This window comes from Panthera uncia, chromosome D4 (assembly GCF_023721935.1).
Source record: "Panthera uncia isolate 11264 chromosome D4, Puncia_PCG_1.0, whole genome shotgun sequence".
NCBI classification, from domain to species: Eukaryota; Metazoa; Chordata; class Mammalia; order Carnivora; family Felidae; genus Panthera; species Panthera uncia.
In genome coordinates, this window is record NC_064807.1 from 31,333,446 (window position 1) to 31,355,044 (window position 21,599).

The window sequence follows — 21,599 nt, forward strand, 5'->3', positions numbered from 1 at the left end:
AAGTGCCCCCACTTACTATAAATAATAATAATAATAATAGTAATAATAAAAGCAAGAGGGCCAGACTCCCAGCAATCTGAAGACTGGGACCTTTGGTCCATGTTTAGAAAACTTAAGAAACTCAGGAAATGGCTGATCAGCATCATCTTCACAAGATGATTCAATTTCAGTGTAAAAAGTTATCAACAGCTGCAAGATACTCCTTTAGTGCTATTATGATCTCATCCAATTATTCCAGTAACAAGGTTTGTTTCCTGCTTATCTCAGATGTAATCAGAGTTCAGGCTGCAAAGGGTTCAACACCTTATATCCAATTCACTGCTTCCTTTCCCTTCCTTTCTCCCTCTCTCCTTCCCTCTCTTTTCTTCCTTTCTTTCTTTCTTTCTTTCTTTTTTTCTTTCCTGAGAACACTTAAGTTCTACTCTCTTACAAATTTCAATTATACAATATAGTGTTACCAACTAAATCACCCGGTCAAACATCTATGGCTTAAAGTTTGTACCCTTTACCAACCTCTCCCTACCCATCCCCTGCTCCCCAGACCCAGGCAAGCACTTTTCTACTATAAGTTCCTTTGGTTGTTGATAATTCACTTTCAATGTAACCAACAGCTGATTTCTTTTTTTAAAAGACAGAAAAAAAAAAAAAAAAAAGAGAAAACATCTTGGAAGTCTAAGTTATCACCCCTCTCACTGCTTCTCTCCAGCCCCTAAAGGAGGACTAGATATGACGGTGTCTATGACACTTGAAGACCTCGATGAGAAGAACAGCAAACTTGGGGCCATTCTTTCATTCTCAGTCTCCAAAACCATCCTGAAATGAGCAGCCCGGAACTCACACGCCAATGGGCCCCATGCCAGGGCCACCTCCTCCGTGGGGAATGCAGAAGGTCTTGTGAAGATTTAGGTGTGAGACATCAGACCCAAAATCTCCAGGACGACAGATTCCCACCTACCACAAAGGGAAAAGAGCCAAAAGCAAAAGTCAAGAGCTTGCAAGGATATTCTGGAAAGGCAGCCATGCTATTTGCTGCAGCTTCTCCTCTCAGAGGAAAGGCAGGCAGAACTGTTCACAGAAATGTTCTTAGTACCGGAAGAGTTCCACATTCAAAACCTGACATCCCATAAGCAGCCTGGCTTATGGTTTCTGTGGAAACAGCAATTGACCATTTAGCCTAATTTAGATTTCAAAATACAGATTTGAGGAGAGGAAACACCATGAGCAAAAGGGAAGTACCTCCTTGCTGCAGAAACAGATGACATTCAGACCAGCAATGCTACTTCCCCCGCATGGTTGGCTTTGAGTATCATGCATTTTGGGTACCCCAGTGAAAGAGACTGGAAGGCTACCTGATAGGATAATGAACCAAGGGGAAGAAAGGAAGGAAGTTTTCCTGAGACCACCCTAATACCAGTCACAACAGGCCTTCCTGCCACTTAGGCATTAGGGCTAATTTTGAACATAAATTAAGTGCCAAACATAAAGAGTGCATTCCTGAACTCTTAGCAATAGATAATCTGTCAACTACACTTACAAAGGGAATCAGAAAGAAGCAAAGAAAAGCAGAAAGACTTTGAAATGGTAAAGCAAAACAAAACAACAACAAACAACAAACAAACAACAAACAACCCACAATCACAAAATAATGACAAAGAAGTTAAGAAAACTCTGAAAAATAACACCTTCTGCTCCAATGAACCCCTACAGCATTTGCAGAGAGGTGCACATTACACCCCACCCCCAACAAACACAGGATTGGCCCTTCAGGGACAGAACCATTCAGCTATTTTACACTGATGAAATTGAAGCCAGATTAAGGACTTGTCCATTGCCATGGGAGATCAATATCCACCAGTGGCTAGAACATGGGTGTGAATTTCCATAGGGAGTCAGGAGACCTTCATAGCTGTAGCACCCGAGAGAGATCAAACGCTCTGACATTCAGTTTATTCCATGCTTCCTGTCAACCTTTTTATCTCCCCCAACCTCCCATATTGCCCCCTTCAAATCTGATCTCAGTGAAATTGTGTTACTTTCCTTGAAGTTGGCAATACAGAAAGTCAACCTCATTTCTGAATTCAGTATCATGTTTTAAGACAATTGTCAAGAAATCAGAGGAAAATAATATTTTTCTGTCTTAACCACTTTCTCAGGGAGTCCCTCTTCTGTTGCTCACCTGTGCATTCATATTTGCCCCATCTAGATAGACCTGTCCTCCATGTTGGTGGATCAGGTCACACACATCACCAATGTTTTCTTCAAACACCCCATTGGTGGATGGGTATGTAATCATGATTGCTGCCAGGTTCTCCTTGTGTTTATCCACCTATGGGATAGAAAAGGGCAGAGGGAGACAGAAGAGGAACTGTTTATTTGTTGCCCAAACCATTGCTTTTACCTTACAGGATTAGGAAAGGTGATTTTTTGGTCTTTTCATTTCTAGAATTGTCTCAAACTATGATGACAATAAAATCCATTACTCCTTTCCTAAGTCATTCCAAAGAAACAACAAAATCCCTTCAAACTAAGTCTCCATGATCAAGACCAAAAAACTGTTTGGAAGTTGGGTATTTTGGGCTCAACTCTCCTAGGTTTTCCTTTGGTTTTAGTCATCTCAATAATTACTTCAGATCTTTTTCATTATGGACATGTCTATTCTCACAGTTAATCTCTCTCTGCTCATCTTGCCATATCCACCCTTATTCCCTTTCCTTCTCATTCTGTTGAAATTAGAATTCCCACAAGGAGTGTTCTGCTCTGATTTAAAAAAAAAAAAATCTCCCTCATGTTTCCTTTTCACAGAAAGCAAACATATAAAAGGCATATTCCTGGGGTTTTTTTTTTTGGCCAGTGACTCAGAGCAAGCTCGTATGGAAATTAAAAAAAAAAAAAATTTAAAGGTCATATCCTATATTGGGGAAACTTAGTAATTACAAGCACTGCCCCAGAATATCTGCGGGTAAAAACTTTGTGGGGTGCTGAATAGGTGGGGATGGTTGGGAGAGACTAACAGTGCTATTTTCAGCTTCCTTTGAAGGCAGTTACATGAAGTTCTCTGTCTCCATGCCTAATAACCTTGACAAAATCACATTGCTATTCAACTGATTTCATTCCCTCTTAAGATGCAGCCTCCAGTCCACCAGTGGAAAGCAGATACAGTTGCTAGGCAACCTCTTCCTGGAGGTTGGGAGGTTGGGAGTGAGGGGTTGGTGTTGCAGAAAGGAGTGGAATGCCGCCCCAAATTCAGCAGGTAATGGCTGGGACAGTCACACACATTTATAAAATCTACATGTATGTTTTAATTCCCAACACAAAGATTGAGAACAACTGTGACTGCCTGTTTGGTTATTAATAGGGGAAGAAGGGGGAAGGTGGGCAGAAGGAGACAGGCAGGCCCTACAAGGAGTAGCCTTACTATGACCATGAATAATTCATTCAGTTTCTTACATATGCACGAATTAAGAGAATAGGATTTCAGTTTAAAGGACCTTGTCCCTGATTGGTGAAGGAAGAGGTAAAGTAGACTATGTTCGGTTTTATTATGGACCAAAAATGTGACTGTTGCTTTTTATTTTTCTTACAGAGACAGGTTTTCTGATTTTATGCCATTTTCCCCAGACCCATTCAGGAGAAACTGCAGTCTTTTAATTAGAATGCAAAGAAAGACAATGTTGCTACAAACTATCCAGTCCCTTCTTCCCACCATCTTCCCACCACCTCTTCTCAACCCAGACCTCTTCCATCTGTTTAGCGGAAGACTAGTACCATGGCCTTGAGGTGAGCTGTGTCGATATTCCCATATTTATCCACCTCCACAGGCTGAATCTTCATGCCTGCCATGTGGGCACTTGCAGGATTGGTCCCATGTGCTGATTTTGGAATGAGGCAAACCTTAGGAATGGAATGAAAGGAAGGAAGCAGAAAAAATCATCACCAGGCTATTCATGAGAGAAAAGTCCTACAACATGCTTGGAGCACAGATTAAATAGGTGCCACATGCTTTATTTAAACTGACCATAACATCTGAAATCTGCTATAATTTCATTATTACTATATTGTAAAACAATGTCCAAAAGGGCAGGTTCCGTTTGAATCCACAAATATCGCTCTTTAAATATTCCTGTAGGGACACCTGGGTGGCTGAGTCAGTTAAGCATCTTACTTCGGCTCAGGTCATGATCTCACAGTTTGTAGGCTGAAGCCCCACTTCAGGCTCTGTGCTGATAGCTCAGAGCCTGAAGCCTGCTTCAGATTGTGTTCCCCTCTCTCTCTGCCTCTCCACCATTTGCACTCTGTCTCTCAAAAATGAATAAACATTGAATAAACAATTTTTAAAGATTCCTATAATATTAATCAGTATTGTCCTCCCTTATCTCAGCACACCAAAACACAGGTCAGTGCTTATTCTGACCTTGTCTCAGTTATATGTAGAAAGTATCTTATAAGAACATGAGATTAGAAGTTAAACTCTAGGACCCAACTGCCCACATCACAGCTTCAGTTCTCTGCTTCGCTTTGCTGAGATCCAGGAGAGATGATAACAGTAGACATAATTCCAAGGTCTTCCTATGCTGACACACCAATTATGGCACCATTTACTGGATGCTTATTCTGTGCAATGAATTATTAGTTGCCATGAGAATCATACAGCAAGCATGAAAACCAATCAATACCTGTCCTGGGCACATTGACAATGCTGGTAAATGTATAAACAGGTGCCATAGAAACTCAGAATAAGGGGGGTATTGTTTCAAGTGGAAGAGGTCAAGGGAGGGTGATTCAAGAGCTAGAGCCTAAGCTAACATTTAAAGATAAGTTGAATTCTTACAGAAGGCGGAGGGTGGGTACAATTTTAGAATTCCCAGATTTAAATCATTTTCATTTCCTCCTACAAATCATGTGAACACAAGTGAACACACGTGCTCTGATAGATCTGATGATGCTGCACTGCAGGAAACTGCATCACAAGAGGTTTTACCAAAAGAAAGCAATAAGGAGAAACAATGATCACCCTGAAAATAATCCTCCTTTTTTTTTTTTTTTTAAGTCCCAGAACTAATATTGCAACCCCTTGAAGAGAAATGGATGGGCATTACAGAAATGGCCTTATGGAGAGAAAACTTTGCTCTGCAGGTATTTCCTCAAAAACAGCAAAGGTGTCTACTTCAGAAAAGCACAGGAGCACACAAAGACAACTGTTTGCCAGAGGCAAAGTGTTACTCTTCTGTTGACAGAAAGTTTGTGCCTCTTTTGAACAGTTATTTGTCTCATGCTGGTTATACAGTGTTGTATTCAAATCCTTTTTCTTGTTTGAATGCTCCCCTATTTTATTGAGTTTAATTTCTCAGAACCAAAGCTGGAGACACTTGTCCTTTCCCATAAGGTATTTTTATTTTACCAAAGGATCTTTGGATAAAAGGATCCCTTCTGGGCAGAACATTGATCACAAAGGAAAAGGCAAACATTAAAAGTGAATACAGTCAACCATACTTAAGCATAAAAGAAAGTTTTAAATTTTTTAAATGTTTATTTATTGTTGAGAGAGACAAAGTGCAAGCAGGGAAGAGCAGAAATAGAAGGAAACACAGAATCTGAAACAGGCTCCAGGCTCTGAGCTAGCTGTCAGCACAGAGCCTGATGTGGGGCTTGAATCCACAGACCACAAGATCATGACCTGAGCTGAAGTTGGACGCTTAACCGACTGAGCCACCAGGCACCCCTCAAATAAAAAAATAAAAAAATAAAAAAATTAATGAATATAAAACATTGGCTAAAGGCCTAAATTAAGAATTCATACCAGGGAAGTTCTGCTGAAATAAATATATTCAAGGTAAAAACCGTCCTATGGTACGCTGAGTACCCCTTCAAATGCCCATGTTCTAATTCTCAGAATCAATGAATGTGTCCTTATGGCAAAAGGGACTTTGAAAATGCGATTAACTTCAGGCTCATGAGATGAGAAATTAAGGATTTTGAAATCTGTCTGGATTATCAGTGGACCCTAAACACATTCCCCAGTACTCTCAGCAGAGGGAGGCAGTGGAGGTTTGACAACAAAGTAAGTAGAAAATATGATGAATGGGGGCGCCTGGGTGGCCAGTCAGTTAAGCATCAGACTTTAGCTCAGGTCATGATCTCGTGGTTCATGGATTTGAGCCCCACATCAGGCTTTCTGCTGGATCCTCTGTCTCCACCCTGCCTGCCCCTTCCCAACTTGAATGCACGTGCACACACACTCTCTTTCTCTCTCTCTCTCTCTCTCAAAAATAAACATTTAAAAAATAATTTTAAAAACGACAGGAAATTTGAAGGACGAACAAGAGGATGGAGTGATGGCAAGAAGGGGCCCCAAACTAAGGAATGCAGGAGGCATCCAGAGAGGCAAAGAAACATTTTCTCTCATGGATCCTCCCAAAGGAGACTGCCTTACCAATACCTTGACTTTAGCCAAGGGAAACCAATCTCAGACTTCTGGACTCCATAACCGAGAAGATAAATTTTTGTTTTTTCAAGCCATTAAGTTTGTAAGAATTTGTTACAGCAGCCACAGAAAACTAATACATATCCTGATATAAGGAGCAGCAGAAAAAGTCTCAGCGGTTTTGTCAGTGACTCATTTATATGTTGCTATTATACAGTTCTGTTTTTCTATGTAAAATTAGGAAACTTTAGTATTTTTTTTTCTGTAATTTTATTTAATGTTGGTTTTGCCTCACTTTAAAATTGTGCGGTCACAAGGGAATGGATGTGATGCTTTAGTTTATATAAAACAAATCCTCTTTGGAGCATTTATGCCCATTTAGATGGATGCTGTTTTTCTAACTCCCCAATGTACCTGGCATAAACCCAACCCATAACTCATTCTCCAACACTTGCTGAATGAGTGAAGGATTAAGAAGGAGTGCTCATTTGTGAGGGAAAATCAAATTCTTACCACTAAGAAAATCTAAAAACCAAATGCCACTACTTTGTCTCAGGCAGTTAGGAAGAGAAAAATACTCCCATATACATTTTGGGGGATGTTTTTTGGTATTTTCTGTGGGGTCAATGTTTTCTGTTGTATAAAAACCACATCTCTGCTCGCAAATCTAAGTTAATATTGGACTAACAAATTGAGTTGTTAATTACAAAGGGTTTAAGACAATCCCTGGTGTTTGTTAAACAAATTTATAGTCCCCCAAATTAAACTGGTAAATCAAGAACTTGGTTGTTGCATTTTAGGAACCTCTGAAATTTAACCCAAGAGCAAATGTGAAAAATAATTGCCAAAAAACAGCTTGAAATAAGAGAACCATCAGGGACTCGGGTGGTTCTGTAGCATACAATTTCCCCACACTCCTTTTCAAAAAAGAAGGATGTATTTTACTGGATTCCATTAGGGTCTATTGTGCAGGAACAGCTGTCTGAGACTCTTCTGATATGGAAAAATCCTCCCTGATTATTTGAGTAATAAGTCATTTTCTTCTCTAACTGAAAATGTCAGCTTTAATTAAAATCTTTAATCTAGAAAGGATGCCAACATTTCCAAACTTAAGAGTTCTGTATTTCTACAAGCTCAGGGACTGGGTGGCCTTCCCTGTCTCTCCCACCCTCGGCCCTTCCCCAGCTTCAGTGGCTAGCTCCCTGCAGTCCTTCAGAATGAAAAAAATGACACTGTGGTTATAGCAGTGTGGACAATGGTCAGAGAAGAAACATCACATGCAGGGGGACAGACAGAGAAGAGAGGACTGGAAAACACAAAGAGAATGAAAAGGAGCCATAAAGGATCTGTCAGTCACAGAAGAACTCTGCCCAGGCCCAATCAAAAGTTCTTTCATCCTTTCTGCTTGACCTTTCTGGTTTGGTCCCCCACTCCTGGACATTCACAGATACTTCCTGATGTCAGAGTGGAGACCTGGAAACAATAAGGGGTGGGGAGCATCACAGATTTGATGGAACCTGGATTTTAGCATGACCACTACAACGCAGATCTCAAAAATCTCTTTATAAAGCAGGGGCAGGAGGAGGATGAGGAAAAGGAGGCAACATGGAGGTGGTCACACAGAATGAATGGATCCCTTCCCAGGATCCCCAGACACCCAGTGGTTAGAAAGTATAACAAGGAGTTCCAGTGGCTACCTTAATACATGGAAGCCACAGAGGAAGAACAGAAGGGGGAACTTTTAATGTCAGTCACCTGCCATTCTTTCCCTGGACAACATGAGCTTCAATGTTTCCTTTCTGATGCTATGATAGTGCTGAGACTCTGAGGTCCAAAGAATGATTCTAGTTCTAAACTAACATTTCCTTAGAAACTTAAAGAATTCAAAACCACTAGGAAACCCAACTTGGAGTATCAGGGACTGTGTCTATCTGATTTATCACTTAATCTAACTCAGGACTGGCACACACCGTGCCTTGTATGTAACCAGGATTGAATAATTATTCAACTAATGATGTCCTCTTTTTCAAAGATTTTTGAAAATTAGTTCTACTCCCCAACTAGGACAAAGGCCTGAGAAAACATACCTGTGAAATCAGGATGGATAAACAGGAAGAGAAAGAAAATTCTTTTTTCCCTCCGTTTTTGAAAGTGAAGTATAACAGTTTTCAGATTCTCCATTGCAAAATACAGGCAACTAGCCACAAATAATCTTCTAGTTTTAATATACCCAGAAATGGACTGAGATAGGGCCACCAGCTTCTGCACTCCCACTAACTTGGGCAACCAGAACTAGCCTGGCACCCTTTTCTAAGTTTCCTGGGATGGGCAGTCACTTTTATCCTGCTCCCGACCCCTACCCACTGCTCCCTCTAAGAACTCCACCTCCACAACTCAGTGGAAGTTCTCGCTCAGTGTTGGTCAACACCAAAATGAAGACCTCAGAAACAGGCTCATTCGCCACACTCTGAAGCCTATGTCAGATCAACTGCTAGAGGCACTGCTACCTGGAGATTAGTGGAGTCCAGTCAAGCCCATTAGCACCTGTGGGTCCCTAAACAGGCTCCACAAGCAGTTTGGACCCTGGAGACTAGACTCCCATACTGAAAGCAAAAACTGAAGCAGAACCATGAACTCTGCTCCACCATCTTCTTTTGCTGCTTAGAGATGACAATCCTCAATAGGGAATTTATTTATTCAATAAATATTTTATTAAAAAAAATTTTTTTTAAGTAATCTCTACAGCCAACGTGGGGCTCAAACTCATGATCCTGAGATAAAGAGTTGTGTGCTCTACTGACTGAGCCAGCCAGGTGCCCCTCAATAAACATTTTTTGAGCACACATATGATCAGAACTGTGTCTAGTCACAGTGGGGTTACAGGAGAATTAAAGGCAAGTCCCTACCCTTTGTCCAGGTGTAGGGCCAGGACTACACAAGGGAGAAGAGACCTGGAAGGGTAACATTCCTGCCCCTTCCATCCTTTGCAACCTGTGGAAAGCAGTTCCACGGCCAACTGGCTGACTTTTACAGACTGGGCTTGAGCAAAAACCTTTATTTTCAAATGTTTTCCCTCAAAATGGTCCGTGGAAGTGTCTCCGGGGCAAGGATCGTAATGACCAGTTCAGGGAAATCTGTTTCTTGATTATATGTTCCCTAGCTGCTTCCAAGAAGGCTTAGAAGGAGTGCACCACAAAAGAAAAGGGACTCTGAGAGCTGGACCCACTGCCCCCTGATGGTGGGCAAGCACCACCTGCCCATACTTACTGTCCTGTGTCCCTCTCCTTTCCCCTCGAGGTAAGCTCGGATAGTGGCCAACCCAGCATATTCCCCCTGGGCTCCGCTGCAAAGACAAGAAGAGAAGGGTCAGGGCTTTGGGCCTCTTTGTTTTCATTGACTCATTCACTATTCACTGGGCAGGGACTGCATGTTCTCCATTTGACAAAAAGGCACTACCAGACACCATGGAAAGTTCACCTAGGATCTCTGCACAACCTAAAAGCTCTTGAATGACCACAGAATGGCACTCAGTCCATGTACTAAAGCTCATCTACTCCTACTCAGAAATGGGCCTTTCAAACCTCGCTCAGTACCATGTATCTACGAATTCTATTACAGAAAATTTCAAAAATCACACATAAATAGTAGAATATAAGGAGCTGCCATATACGTATTATCCAGCTTTAACAATTCTTGGGTATGGTCAATCTTTTTCCAACCATATCCCACACTAACCCCCTCACTCTGAACTAGATTATTTTTATTAGGTGGGCTCCACACCCAACAGGGGGCTTAAACTCACAGCCCAGAGATCAAGAGTTGCATGCTCTACCTACTGAGCCAACTAGACACCTCCTGAACTAGATTGTTTTGAAGCAAAACTCAAGTATCATATCATTTTATCAATTAAAATGTCAGTGTGCATCTTTCAAGGAGAACAATTTTTAATAACATTAATTACAATTATTACACCTTAAACCAGAATTTGTCCATACCACATATATAATCAGTGATGATATTACCCCAAAGGAACTATGCCCTTTGAGTGTGGCAATAGTCCTTTATTCTTAGGTGAACTTTGCCACGCCCCCATGCATGTGGCAGCTAGAAGCTGCCCATACCCAACTAGGCAATCCTTGAAGACACCAATTTAAGAGCACACTTAATAACAGTCCAATGAGCAATACTGAGTCAATCATAAACTGTTACTTAATGTTCTCAGTAGTCTTTGCAGAAGGAAAGGGAAGTGAGTAATAGGTTTTTAAATCCCATTCAAAGTGGTTATTTCCTCTATTTTGCACAATTATACCATCCCTTAATCCTGTAGAAGACCCAGTGGTTTGGGTGTTCATCCATTCTAATCATCCCATAATACTGAGATAACACTCTAAAAGTACAAGTTGTAAGAATAAGATAAATTTCTAAATTTAAAAACTTCTAAAAGCTAGGGGTGATGGGTGGCTCATTGGGTTAAGCGTCCACCTTTGACTCAGGTCATGATCTTGCAGTTTGTGAGTTCGAGCCCCACGATGTGCTCTGTGCTGACAGCTCAGAGCCTGGAGCCTGCTTCATATTCTGTATCTCCCTCTCTCTCTGCCACTACCCCTCTCATGCTCTGTCTCTCAAAAATGAATGAACATTAAAAAAAAAAATTTTTAACCAAAAGATAAAATTTGGAGCACTATTTTTGTTTTGTTTTGTTTTGTTTTGTTTCCTTGTTTGTTTTATTTTGAGAGAACACCAGGACAAAACCAGTTGGATTTGAAATGTTTTCAAACTACTGTGGGGACACTGATGGTCTGGTGTTAGGAAACAGCAGAATTGAGGACTTAGGTCAGGAGAGATAACAGGGAAGCATCTGGGGCTTATAGGCTGGCTGGAGAAAGAGAAAGTGGTGACTTGCAAAGCAATAGGATAGGGTAGATTAGCTAAGTAATAGTAATAATAAGTATAAATTGCTCCATTAATTAAACACTTCCTACTTAACAGGCACTCTGCACAGAGTACAGAGAAATGGTAGCCCTTGTTGTGGGGGTTGCCACTAAAGCATTTTACATCATCTTATTTCGTCCTTATTTAATCCTCCCAATACCCCCATATGATAGGTCCATCACCCCCATTATGTACATGAAGAAACTGAGGTTAAAGTGTTACATGCCCACATGGCCAACAGTGACAGAATTAGACTTCAGTACAAGTTGGCCTCTCAAGGAGCCTCATGTTTCCCCTGAGAGCAGTACTGTTTCTCCGAGCACATTGTGCTTCCCAAAGGATTCAGAGCTGTGATTTTCTTTCACATAACCCTTGTCGAACTAGGGAGGGTTGGCTAACACATATAATAAGTTTCTTGTCACTTACACTGAGTGAGGTCTGCCTCTTCCCTCTTCCAAAGAGGTAGGCAGACATGAGTCTTCCATTTTCCTGTCTTTGGAAAAACAAGTTGTTGCTCACTTGTTGTTTTTATTTTGGAAACAGAAAAATGAATATGCTTCAGCAAACCACCAATACCAAGTTACCTAGCCTCTGTTTCCTCATCTCTAAAATAGGGATGATAATTGTACCCATATGCACTCAGTATTTTGTTACTGTTATAACACAATCCTATAAGTGCACTGTACATTGAAAATTATTTTAGAACTCAAAGTACTTTGTGTGCCTGTCTTATCTCAATTAGAGTGTAAGCCTTGAGGGTAGGATATAGTTCTCAGCATATATAGAACAGTACTCTGCATGGACTTTGTTCAAAATTTAGTTCCCATGGCCATATCATGGAAAGAGCCTAAATGTCCATCAACTGACGAATGGATTAAGAAGATGTGGTTTAAATATACAATGGGATACTACTTGGCAATGAGAAAAAATGAAATCTGGCCATTTGTAGCAACATGGATGGAACTGGAGAGTGTTATGCTAGGTGAAATAAGTCAGGCAGAGAAAGACAGATACCATATGTTTTCCCTCAAATGTGGATCCTGAGAAACTCAACAGAAGACCAGAGAGGAGGAGAAGGAGGGGAAAAAAGTTATAGAGAAGGAGGGAGGCAAACCATAAGAGACTCTTAAATACTGAGAACAAACTGAGGGTTGGTGTTGGGGGGGGGGAGGGGAAAGTGGGTGATAGGCATTGAGGAGGGCACCTGTTGTGATGAGCACTGGGTGTTGTATGGAAACCAATTTGACAATAAATTTCATATTAAAAAAATTAGAAAATAAAATAAAATAGCCAAAAAAGTTGGTAGAAAAAAACCAAAACAAACAAAAACAAAAAAACCCCAAAATTTAGTTCCCATCTCCAGCTGAAGCAGTCAACATTGATATCCTTTCTTCCATGGAAAGGGGACTCAACAAATGGATTCTATACTTACCTCTATTTTTTTCTCATGACTTCTACTCATCTTATTTTGTTGGAAACCAATCAAGGTGTTCAGAACAGGAATGAAAGAGAATGGAACTGTGAGCCAGTAATCCAAGAGAGAGGCATTATCCTACGGATGATCATAAGTGCTAGATGTGGCAACTTAAAACTAAATGCCACATAAGGAGCGCCTGAGTGGCTCACTCAGTTAAGTGTCGACTCTTGATTTTGGCTCAGGTCATGATCGCACCATTCATGAGATAGAGCCCCTAGATGGGCTGGCATTGACAGCACGGAACTTGCTTGGGATTCTTTCTCCCTCTCTCTGCCCTTATCCCACTTATGCTCTCTGTCAAAATTAATAATTTTTTTTTTAAAAAATCTTAATAAATAAATAAATAAATAAATGCCACAAAGGCTTATTATTGGGATTCTATTAAAATAAGAGGAATTAGTGCCACATGTTGATGGAAATTATGAAAAATAACTGCTTATCTCCATAACCCAGATTGAGAGTCCATCAGAAAACCACTACATGTGGAGAAAAAACACAGCAAAAACAGTGGTTTTCTGACATCCATTTAAATTGAAGTGGTTGGTGGCTTGGATCTGCAGAGTTGGCCACAGAAAGGAGGACACTAGTGGGTGGGGAGCCTCAGACCCACAAAAGTGTCAAGTAAGCATAAGCTTAAATTGTCTTAGAAAAACAACATCCTCCAGTCATGGCATATATTCAGGCTGGTGAAAGAACTGCTACATATTGTACTGCTAAACACAAAATGAGCAAAGTCTAGCAGACAACATCCTCCAAAACACAGACTCACTGCACAAAAAAATCTATAAGAAGTCTTAGACTATAAGAAGCTAGAACAAGGACAATGTCCCACAAGGTGAAAATAAAATGCAGTTGATGGGATTCAACAGTTTTGTAATGATTAAACTAGACTATTAGTATCAGTGTAGAATTCTAAGTGCAATGCTAGTCAGTGTGAACTTAGCAAAAGGTTTGGGGGGGAGAGGAAGAGGGTAGAATTTGAAGATGGCATGACAGAAACAGGGTGACACTACAGCTCTTTTGCTAGAAAGAACTAGAACTAGAATTCAAGGACACAAATGTCAATGATTTTTATCACTTTACCTTCATCTTTGCTAAGAACCCTGGGATTTAGAAATACTGCAACTTAGTTCTACCTGGAAAGGTTTAGTTTTTAGACCTGTGGAACAAATTTTTATTGGACCTTCACACAAGATGAATCCCAAGGGAGACTTAAAGACTTCTGCTAGATGTTAGAAATATGACTGCAGATGATCTAACAATCAATGATGAAGAAGGAATAAGGCCTGCTCATACAGATGATTGTGGAGAACATTCATGGTGAGTAGTCACAGGTAGAAAGCTTAGCACTCCTTAAGCATAAAACTAAAGATGGGTTAAGATAATGAATGAATTTTGGGGGCACCTGGGGGGCTCAGTTGGTTACTAGTCCAACTTCAGCTCAGGTCATGATCTCACTGTGAGTTCAAGCCCTGCATCAGACTCTGAGCCTGGAGCCTGCTATGGATTCTGGATCTCCCACTCTCTCCTACCCTTCCCTGCTCATGTTCTCTCTCTCTCAAAAGTAAATGTAAAAAAAATTTTTTAAAGAAGGTTTTTATCTTAAAAATTGGGGGGGGGTAGGCAGGGGCGCCTGGGTGGCTCAGTCAGTTAAGCATTTGACTTCAGATCAGGTCATGGTCTCACAATTTGTGAGTTCGGGCCCCACGTCAGGCTTTGTGCTGACAGTTCAGAGCCTGGAGTCTGCTTCGGATTCTGTGTCTCCCCCTCTCCCAACCCCTCCCCCGTTCATGCTCTCTCTCAAAAAATAAATTAAAAAAAAAAAAAAAGAAGAAGTAGGAAGGGAGCAAACATTCCCAATCACTATCCATTAACAAGTTATTGAACATGTGACCCAATCACAGCATAGAGGAAACTCCCACAGCCTGGGACTTCATAATCTGGAGGGAATGACCCAAGAAGTGGGACAGTCACAGATTTTCCAGTGATAGTGGTGACCCTTCACCTGGAGTAACCCTGATTTGTTCTCTGCTGCAAGCCTCCCTTGGGTATTGTCACCTAATTCATAGGTGGATTTGAAAGTTTTTTATTATAAAATAAAACATTCATGTGTTTAAAAAACTTGCATCTATATAAAAAAAAGCAACCTTCTCCCATTCTTCCCCATCTTAATTCTCCAAAAGGAAACACTATTAATGATATGGTTTTTAAAATTTTATAATTTTTTTTTAATTAACGTTTATTTATTTGTTTTCAGAGAGAGAGAGAAAAGCACAAGCTGGGTAGAGTCAGAGAGGAGAGACAGAATCCCAACAGGCTCCGCACCATCAGTGCAAGAGCCTGATGCAGGGCTTGACCCCAGGAACCGTGAGATCATGACCTGAGATGAGATCAAGAGTCAGATGTTTAAACAATTGTGTCATCCAGGTGCCCCTGTGATATATGTTTTGATGTCAAACTCCCCTCAACCAAACACTTTAATAATACCACTATCAAGTGCTTGGGAAGTGACCAAGTGAAACATTAGCTAAGAAACTGACATGGTGGGATGCCTGGTGGGAAGAATCTGACTTTGGTTCAGGTCAAGATCTCATGGTTCATGGGCTGGAGCTCCACTTTGAGCTAGCTCAATTTCTCTCTCTCTCTCTCTCTCTCTCTCTCTCTCTGTCCCCTTGCTCACTTGCGATCTCAAAAGAAAAGAAAAGAGAAGAAAAAAAGAAACTGACATGGTAAAACTGATCCCAGTAAGATGATCAAAACAGCCACTGCTTCAAAATGACCCACTTTAGTCCATGGCAACATCCTAAGACACCTCCAAGAAAATAAAGTAAAAAATGGCACTGATTCCTATCTTATGAATGGAATAAATAGGGTGACTGACAATTTTTCCAATAAACATACCTTGGAAGCAATAGGATATTAATCAGTCTAATTCTGTTGCTTACCTCAAGTACCCAAACACTGCCTGGGTCTCCATTCCAATGAGCTTATAATAAAAATCTCAATGTATCATTCTGGAATGTTCTTACCAATCTGTATCTGATTTAAAAAATTTTTAATGTTTATTATTTGAGGGAGAGAGAGAGAGAGACAGGGAACAAGCAGGGGAGGGGCAGAGAGAGAGGGAGATGCAGAATCGGAAGCAGGCTTCAGGCTGTGGACTGCCAGCAAAGAGCCCTACGTGGGGCTCGAACCCACAGACCATGAGATCATGACCTGAGATGAAGTCAGCCGCTTAGCCAACTGAGCCACCCAGGCACCCCAGTCTATATCTGATTTGACTTAAGCTGAATTCTATACTTAACCTTTAGATTCTGTCAAGAAACATCTGAATAAATCCAGCTGTTCTAACCATTCTGATATCCGAAGAGTATGTTAAAGCAATGGTTCTCAAACTTAAATCTCCAAAGCATCAGCATCACCTGGGAACTTGATAGAAATTCAAGTTCTGAAGTACTGAGTCAGAAATTCTGAGGGTGTGACCAAGTGCAAAAACCACTGCTCCAAGCCTTACAAACTGCAAAAATCAAAATATGCTTTTGAGAGTTAAGGAAATTGGGGGAGGGGAGGTCCTTCTCACTATTTTCTCTGTCCCCAAAGATGGTTCTCTTCATCCTTCACCCTTCTTTCTCTTCCTCCTGGTGTTCTGAGTACTTCTTTAGGAAATCAGTCTCTGACCAGAGGTCTCTGATATCTGGCTTCCTGGAGTTCTCTGATAGGAGGGTTCTGAAGCTGCATCAGGCTCAGTAGGAAAGCATTATCAGAGATTATCAATGGTATCAGTCATGTTAGAGCTAATTAATCAATTATGAGCTCAAGAATGGGGATGTGGGGGGTAACAACCATCAAGTGTTTTGATTCTCCTTACTGTAAACTGTCCTGATACACACATGGTGGTCATGACTTAGTCTTCAAAGGGCAGTTTCAAAGTTCAGTCCACTGGAAGATATTAATCATCTAACTAAACCTTCCTCTTTGGTGTTCTTTCAGGGCAACACACTTTCCACACCTCAGTGATGCACATTAGAATCACCCAGGAAGAGTTTTAAAAACCTTGATTCCTGAACTCCACCGTAAGGGGAAATTCTGATGCAACTAGTTTGTGGAGTGAGAAGAGCATCAGTATTCTTCAGAGTCTCCCCAAGTAATTCTAACATACAGCCAGGACTATGAATCTCTGTAACCCCAGTGGTTTTCCCAGGATGGTAGTTAAAACAGCACATTAGCATCATCCAGATACTTGTTAGAAATGCAAAATTCTCAGGCTCCAAACTAGACTTACTGAATCAAACTCTGGCTGTGAAGCTAGCAAGTTAATGAGCTCCCCCAGGTGATTCTCATGTGCAATAAAGTTTGAGATCCATAGATTATGCCCTGTTTATACACCTTTATTTAAGAACCTCCAGGGAAGGGGAGCCTGGGTGGCTCAGTTGGTTAAGTATTTCTGACGCTTGGTTTCAGCTCAGGTCATAATCTCAAGGCTCTTGAATTCAAGCCCCGAGTCAGGCTCCATACTGACAGTGTGAAGCCTGCTTGGAATTCTCTCTCTCCCTTTCTCTGCCCTCCGCTACTTGTGCTTGCTCTCTCTCAAAATAAATGAATAAACTTAAAAAAAGAAGAAGAACCTTCCTGGAGATTCTGGAAAAGCAACTGCCAGCCTCAATCTACATTCAAGATCATAGTTTGCTGCTTTTAAAGACAAAAGCAACTTATTCACTCTTATAAGCCAAAGGAGCTAATAGTAATTCCAGATTGTATTTCACATTAGATATCTGTGGAAGGTGTTAATTACTGTTGCTGTGTGCCTCAAACATTACATTACTCAGCATTACATTACCCAGCAATTTCTGGAGTGTATTTGTGAGCTGCTGAATGATTTTAAGAGTGTCACAGTGTAATGGGGAACAAGTCAAAGCAAGCCACACTGGGCACAATGGAAAATGGAAAGGTAATTAAATATTTTATGGCGATTTTCTTCACCAAACTGGAAATGCTCTCCAGGTTTGTAGATTGAGCAAATAAATAGGAGAAAGGGGGACAAGTTTCTTGACATTTTTGTTTCAAGTCTTTTAAACACCTTGGGGATCTTAGGAATCCCAGAAAATAGACCTAATAAAGGTTTAGTCACATGAACAAAAGATTTTATGCCACAATTTATCATAATAAAATCCTTTATCAACTATAATCACTGGCCATTCCTCAATTAAACCTCACTCAGATCAATAACATAGCATTTGCTTTCTTGCTGTATAGGACAGATGCCTACATCATCACTAAGGAGGAAGCCATATAACAGAGGTTTGGAGGCCTCCACACATTGTGGGTGCTATCCTTACAACTTTGAACTGCTGAATTTCCTTTCAGAGAAAAATCCTCTGACAAGAAAGCAAGTCTATATCCAGGCATAAACTATTAGAGAAGGAACAAAAGCCTCCTGTAAGCATAATGTAGATAGAAGTGTACTGGATCTGGACACTATTGAAGGGCCTAGCAGCAAAGATGAGGTATAGAAGTCAGGGCCATATATGCAGAAACACTCAGGTTTGTCCCTGAAAATATAGTTCTCTTACACAGGCCTATTAGAACCAGAGTTGTATTTCAAGTTCAATATTATTCTCTTCTGCAGAGCTTGGTTCCTTTCCCTTTGTTATGAGCCTTTCACACTTTGAGTACTGAGTTGCTCCTAAAACTGAGGTAGTATATGATTTGCCTCCAACCCGAGGGCAAGCTTCGAAGCTGGCTTCATCATGCCATCAGCTGACGGAGAAATCCTCTGAGATCAGGAGACCCAGGCTAGAAATGAATCTGCAAGCGTCTTACATTGCATTTAATTATTTCATAATACACATGTCCCCCAAATAAAATTAACTTCTTTTCATTTTTTTGAATTAACTTCTTTTTAGATTATATATTAAACATATATCATGGTTTAAAAAGGTTTTTCGTAATCTAAAAAAGGATAAGGACAAAAAGTATTGAAATTCTACCACCTTGAGATACCTATTCTTTTCTTTACCTCTTTTGAACTATAACTCTGCATAGATATATAAAACAGTATGGCCATTCCTCAAAAAATTAAACCGAGTCACCATATATCCAATGTCACACTTGAGCATATACCCCAAGAATTAAAACCAGGGACTCAGGGATGTATGTACCAATTTTCATAGTAACAATATTCACAATAGCCAAAGGGTGGGAATAACACAAATGTCCATCAATAAATGAAAAGATAAACAAGATGTGATATATACATACAGTGGAATATTGATCAGCCTTAAAAAGGATATGTTGAGGGGTGCCTGAGTGGCTCAGTTAGTTGAGCATCCAGCTTGGGCTCAGGTCAAGATCTCGCAGTTAGTGAGGTCAAGGCCCGCGTTGGGCTCTATGCTGACAGCTCAGAGCCTGGAGCCTGCTTCAGATTCTGCGTCTCCCTCTCTCTCTGCCCCTCACCCATTCATGCTCTGTCTCTGTCTCTCTCTCTCTCTCTCTCTCTCTCTCTCAAAAATAAACAAACATTTAAAAATATTAAAAAAAAAAAAGGATATGCTGACACATGCTACAAGATAAAGACATGGATATAAAGACATTATGCTAAGTAAAATAAGCCAGATATAGAAGGACAAACATGATGTGTTTCCTCCTACATGACAAACTTAGAGTAGTAAAGTTAAAAGCAGCAGAAAATAAAAGCACCAGCCAGTGGCTGGTGTAACACAGAAATGGGGAGTTGTTGTTTAATGGGTAAAGAACTTTAAGAAGACAAAGTCCTGGAGTTGGATGGTGTTGATGGTTGCAAAACAATATAAATGTACTTCATGACATTGAATTGTACTCTTAAAAATGTAATTTTTAATTGGTAAATTTTCATGTTATGTTTATTTTACCACAAAAAAAACTTTTAGAGTTGCAAAACATTACTAATGCTACTTCCTAAAATTCTTGCCATATTTAACTTTTAAGTATACAATAGCAGCGCCTGGGTGGTTCAGTTGGATAAGTGTCCAAATGCGGCTCAGGTCATGATCTCATGGTTTGTGAGTTCAAGCCATGCATTAGGATCCCTGCTGTCAGCACAGAGCCTGCTTTGAATCCTCTGCCCCCTCTCTCTCCGCCCCTCCCCCGCTTGCGCTCTCACAAAATAAATAAACTTGAAATAAATAAATAAATATTATACAGTAACAAAAAAGGAAAGGAACCATTTACTCTTTATTTATTTATTTATTTATTTTTTGTCTTTATTTATTTTTGAGAGAGACAGAGACAGAGTGTGAGCAGGGAAGGGGCAGAGAGAGGGGGAGACACAGAAAGCAGGCTCCAGGCTCTGAGCTGTCAGCACAGAGCCCAATGAGGGAATCAAACTCCCCAACTGTGAGATCATGACCTGAGAGGAAGCCAGACGCTTAACCTTAACCGACTGAACCACACAGGTGCCAGGGAAAGGAAACATTTAGATATATTTTGGTGTCCAGACTCTAGTCTACAGACATACTGACCAACTCCAATTAGGTATAAGTGAAAACACCAAGAAGTGGTCTTGAGAAGGAAAACAAGATAAAAGGGGCCAGCCAGATAACCCCAGATGAGGCTGGATACTCCCCTTGCATACTTTTGGCTTCTGTAATCTTGTTTGCCTCCTGCCTCCACCAACTACCTGTGTAGCACCACTGATAAAGGACCCCTCCCCTTTTTCTTTTGTCTCTCAACCCCCTACCATCCCCAGCCGTAAAAGGAGTCTGACCCAAAGTTGGGGCTCAGCCTTTGGAGGTGACTCTGCTAGGCCAGCACTGGTGTGCAATAAACAGTTTTTTGTGATTCCCTGAGTGCATGTGGCTTGTCTCTTCCTAGGTGCCGAGGAGTTGCTGTAACAGCCTCTTGATAATTGCTACCGCACCCTTTATTTTATGAGCATAATTTCAGTGGCTGACACGATACATCAAATTCTTCCTCTGTACAGAACACTCAGGAAAACTTCTTACAATAAATATGAAGCCTACATCAGCATCTTGGATTGGTCACTAGCCAGCAATAAATCATGATAAATAACAGTTAACCCTATGGTAGACTAATTATAATACTTCAAACATAGGTTATAAGACCTGAAAATATAATTCACTTGTGGAGAGAAGCTTAGCACAAGTAAACCAAGATAGTGTCATAGCAAGATAAAAATAAAATCTCTTGCATATAGAATATATGGTGCATCCCTTCTTCTTTTCCTCAAATTAAGACATCAAATCACTTTCATCTCTGGAAGCATGGCCCTTGATAGAAGGGCCAACAAAAGAGCAGGGCATTTCCTCACCTGTCAGAGCAGCCTCTGCTAAGAACCAGAAATATCCCTCATCTTAAGCCTCAACTTTGGGTACAGCTACTCTCACTTTCAAATCAGCTCCTAGAAATAAGTGTTACACCTGGGAATCTCTGTAGTGTAAGGAGGCATCACTGACAGGAAAGGCATCTTGATAATGATCTCTTTATTTTCTGCACAACTTAAATGGGGTAATGAAACTCACTGCCAATCATATGAGGAGAGCAGGACAGAGAAACTTCTAAGAGAGTAGTTCTTAACCTTGCCTGGTCTTTCTCTCTTTCTCAAAATAAATAACTTAAAAAAAACAAACAAAAAAAAAAAAACTACTCATGCCTGTGTCCCTTCCCTTACCCCTCTTTTGCTATTAAGATTATGATTCAATTTGTGATTGTGATCTGATCATCAGGATCTTTTTATAAACGCACCACATGAGTAATTTTTATGCAGGGTTGGGA

The 21,599-nt window shown here is 40.6% G+C and overlaps 1 protein-coding gene across 1 annotated transcript in view; it reads right to left on the reverse strand.

Moving 5' to 3' along the window:
* Nucleotides 1–21,599, reverse strand: part of GLDC (glycine decarboxylase) — a 98,549-nt gene that overhangs the window by 18,397 nt on the left and 58,553 nt on the right. Inside the window, exons 16-19 of the mRNA XM_049634590.1 lie at nucleotides 9,689–9,764; nucleotides 3,766–3,891; nucleotides 2,177–2,326; nucleotides 839–951 (exon numbers count right to left, since the gene is read on the reverse strand). Of these exons, the coding sequence (XP_049490547.1) occupies nucleotides 839–951; nucleotides 2,177–2,326; nucleotides 3,766–3,891; nucleotides 9,689–9,764 (465 nt within the window). The remainder of the gene's footprint in view (nucleotides 1–838; nucleotides 952–2,176; nucleotides 2,327–3,765; nucleotides 3,892–9,688; nucleotides 9,765–21,599) is intronic.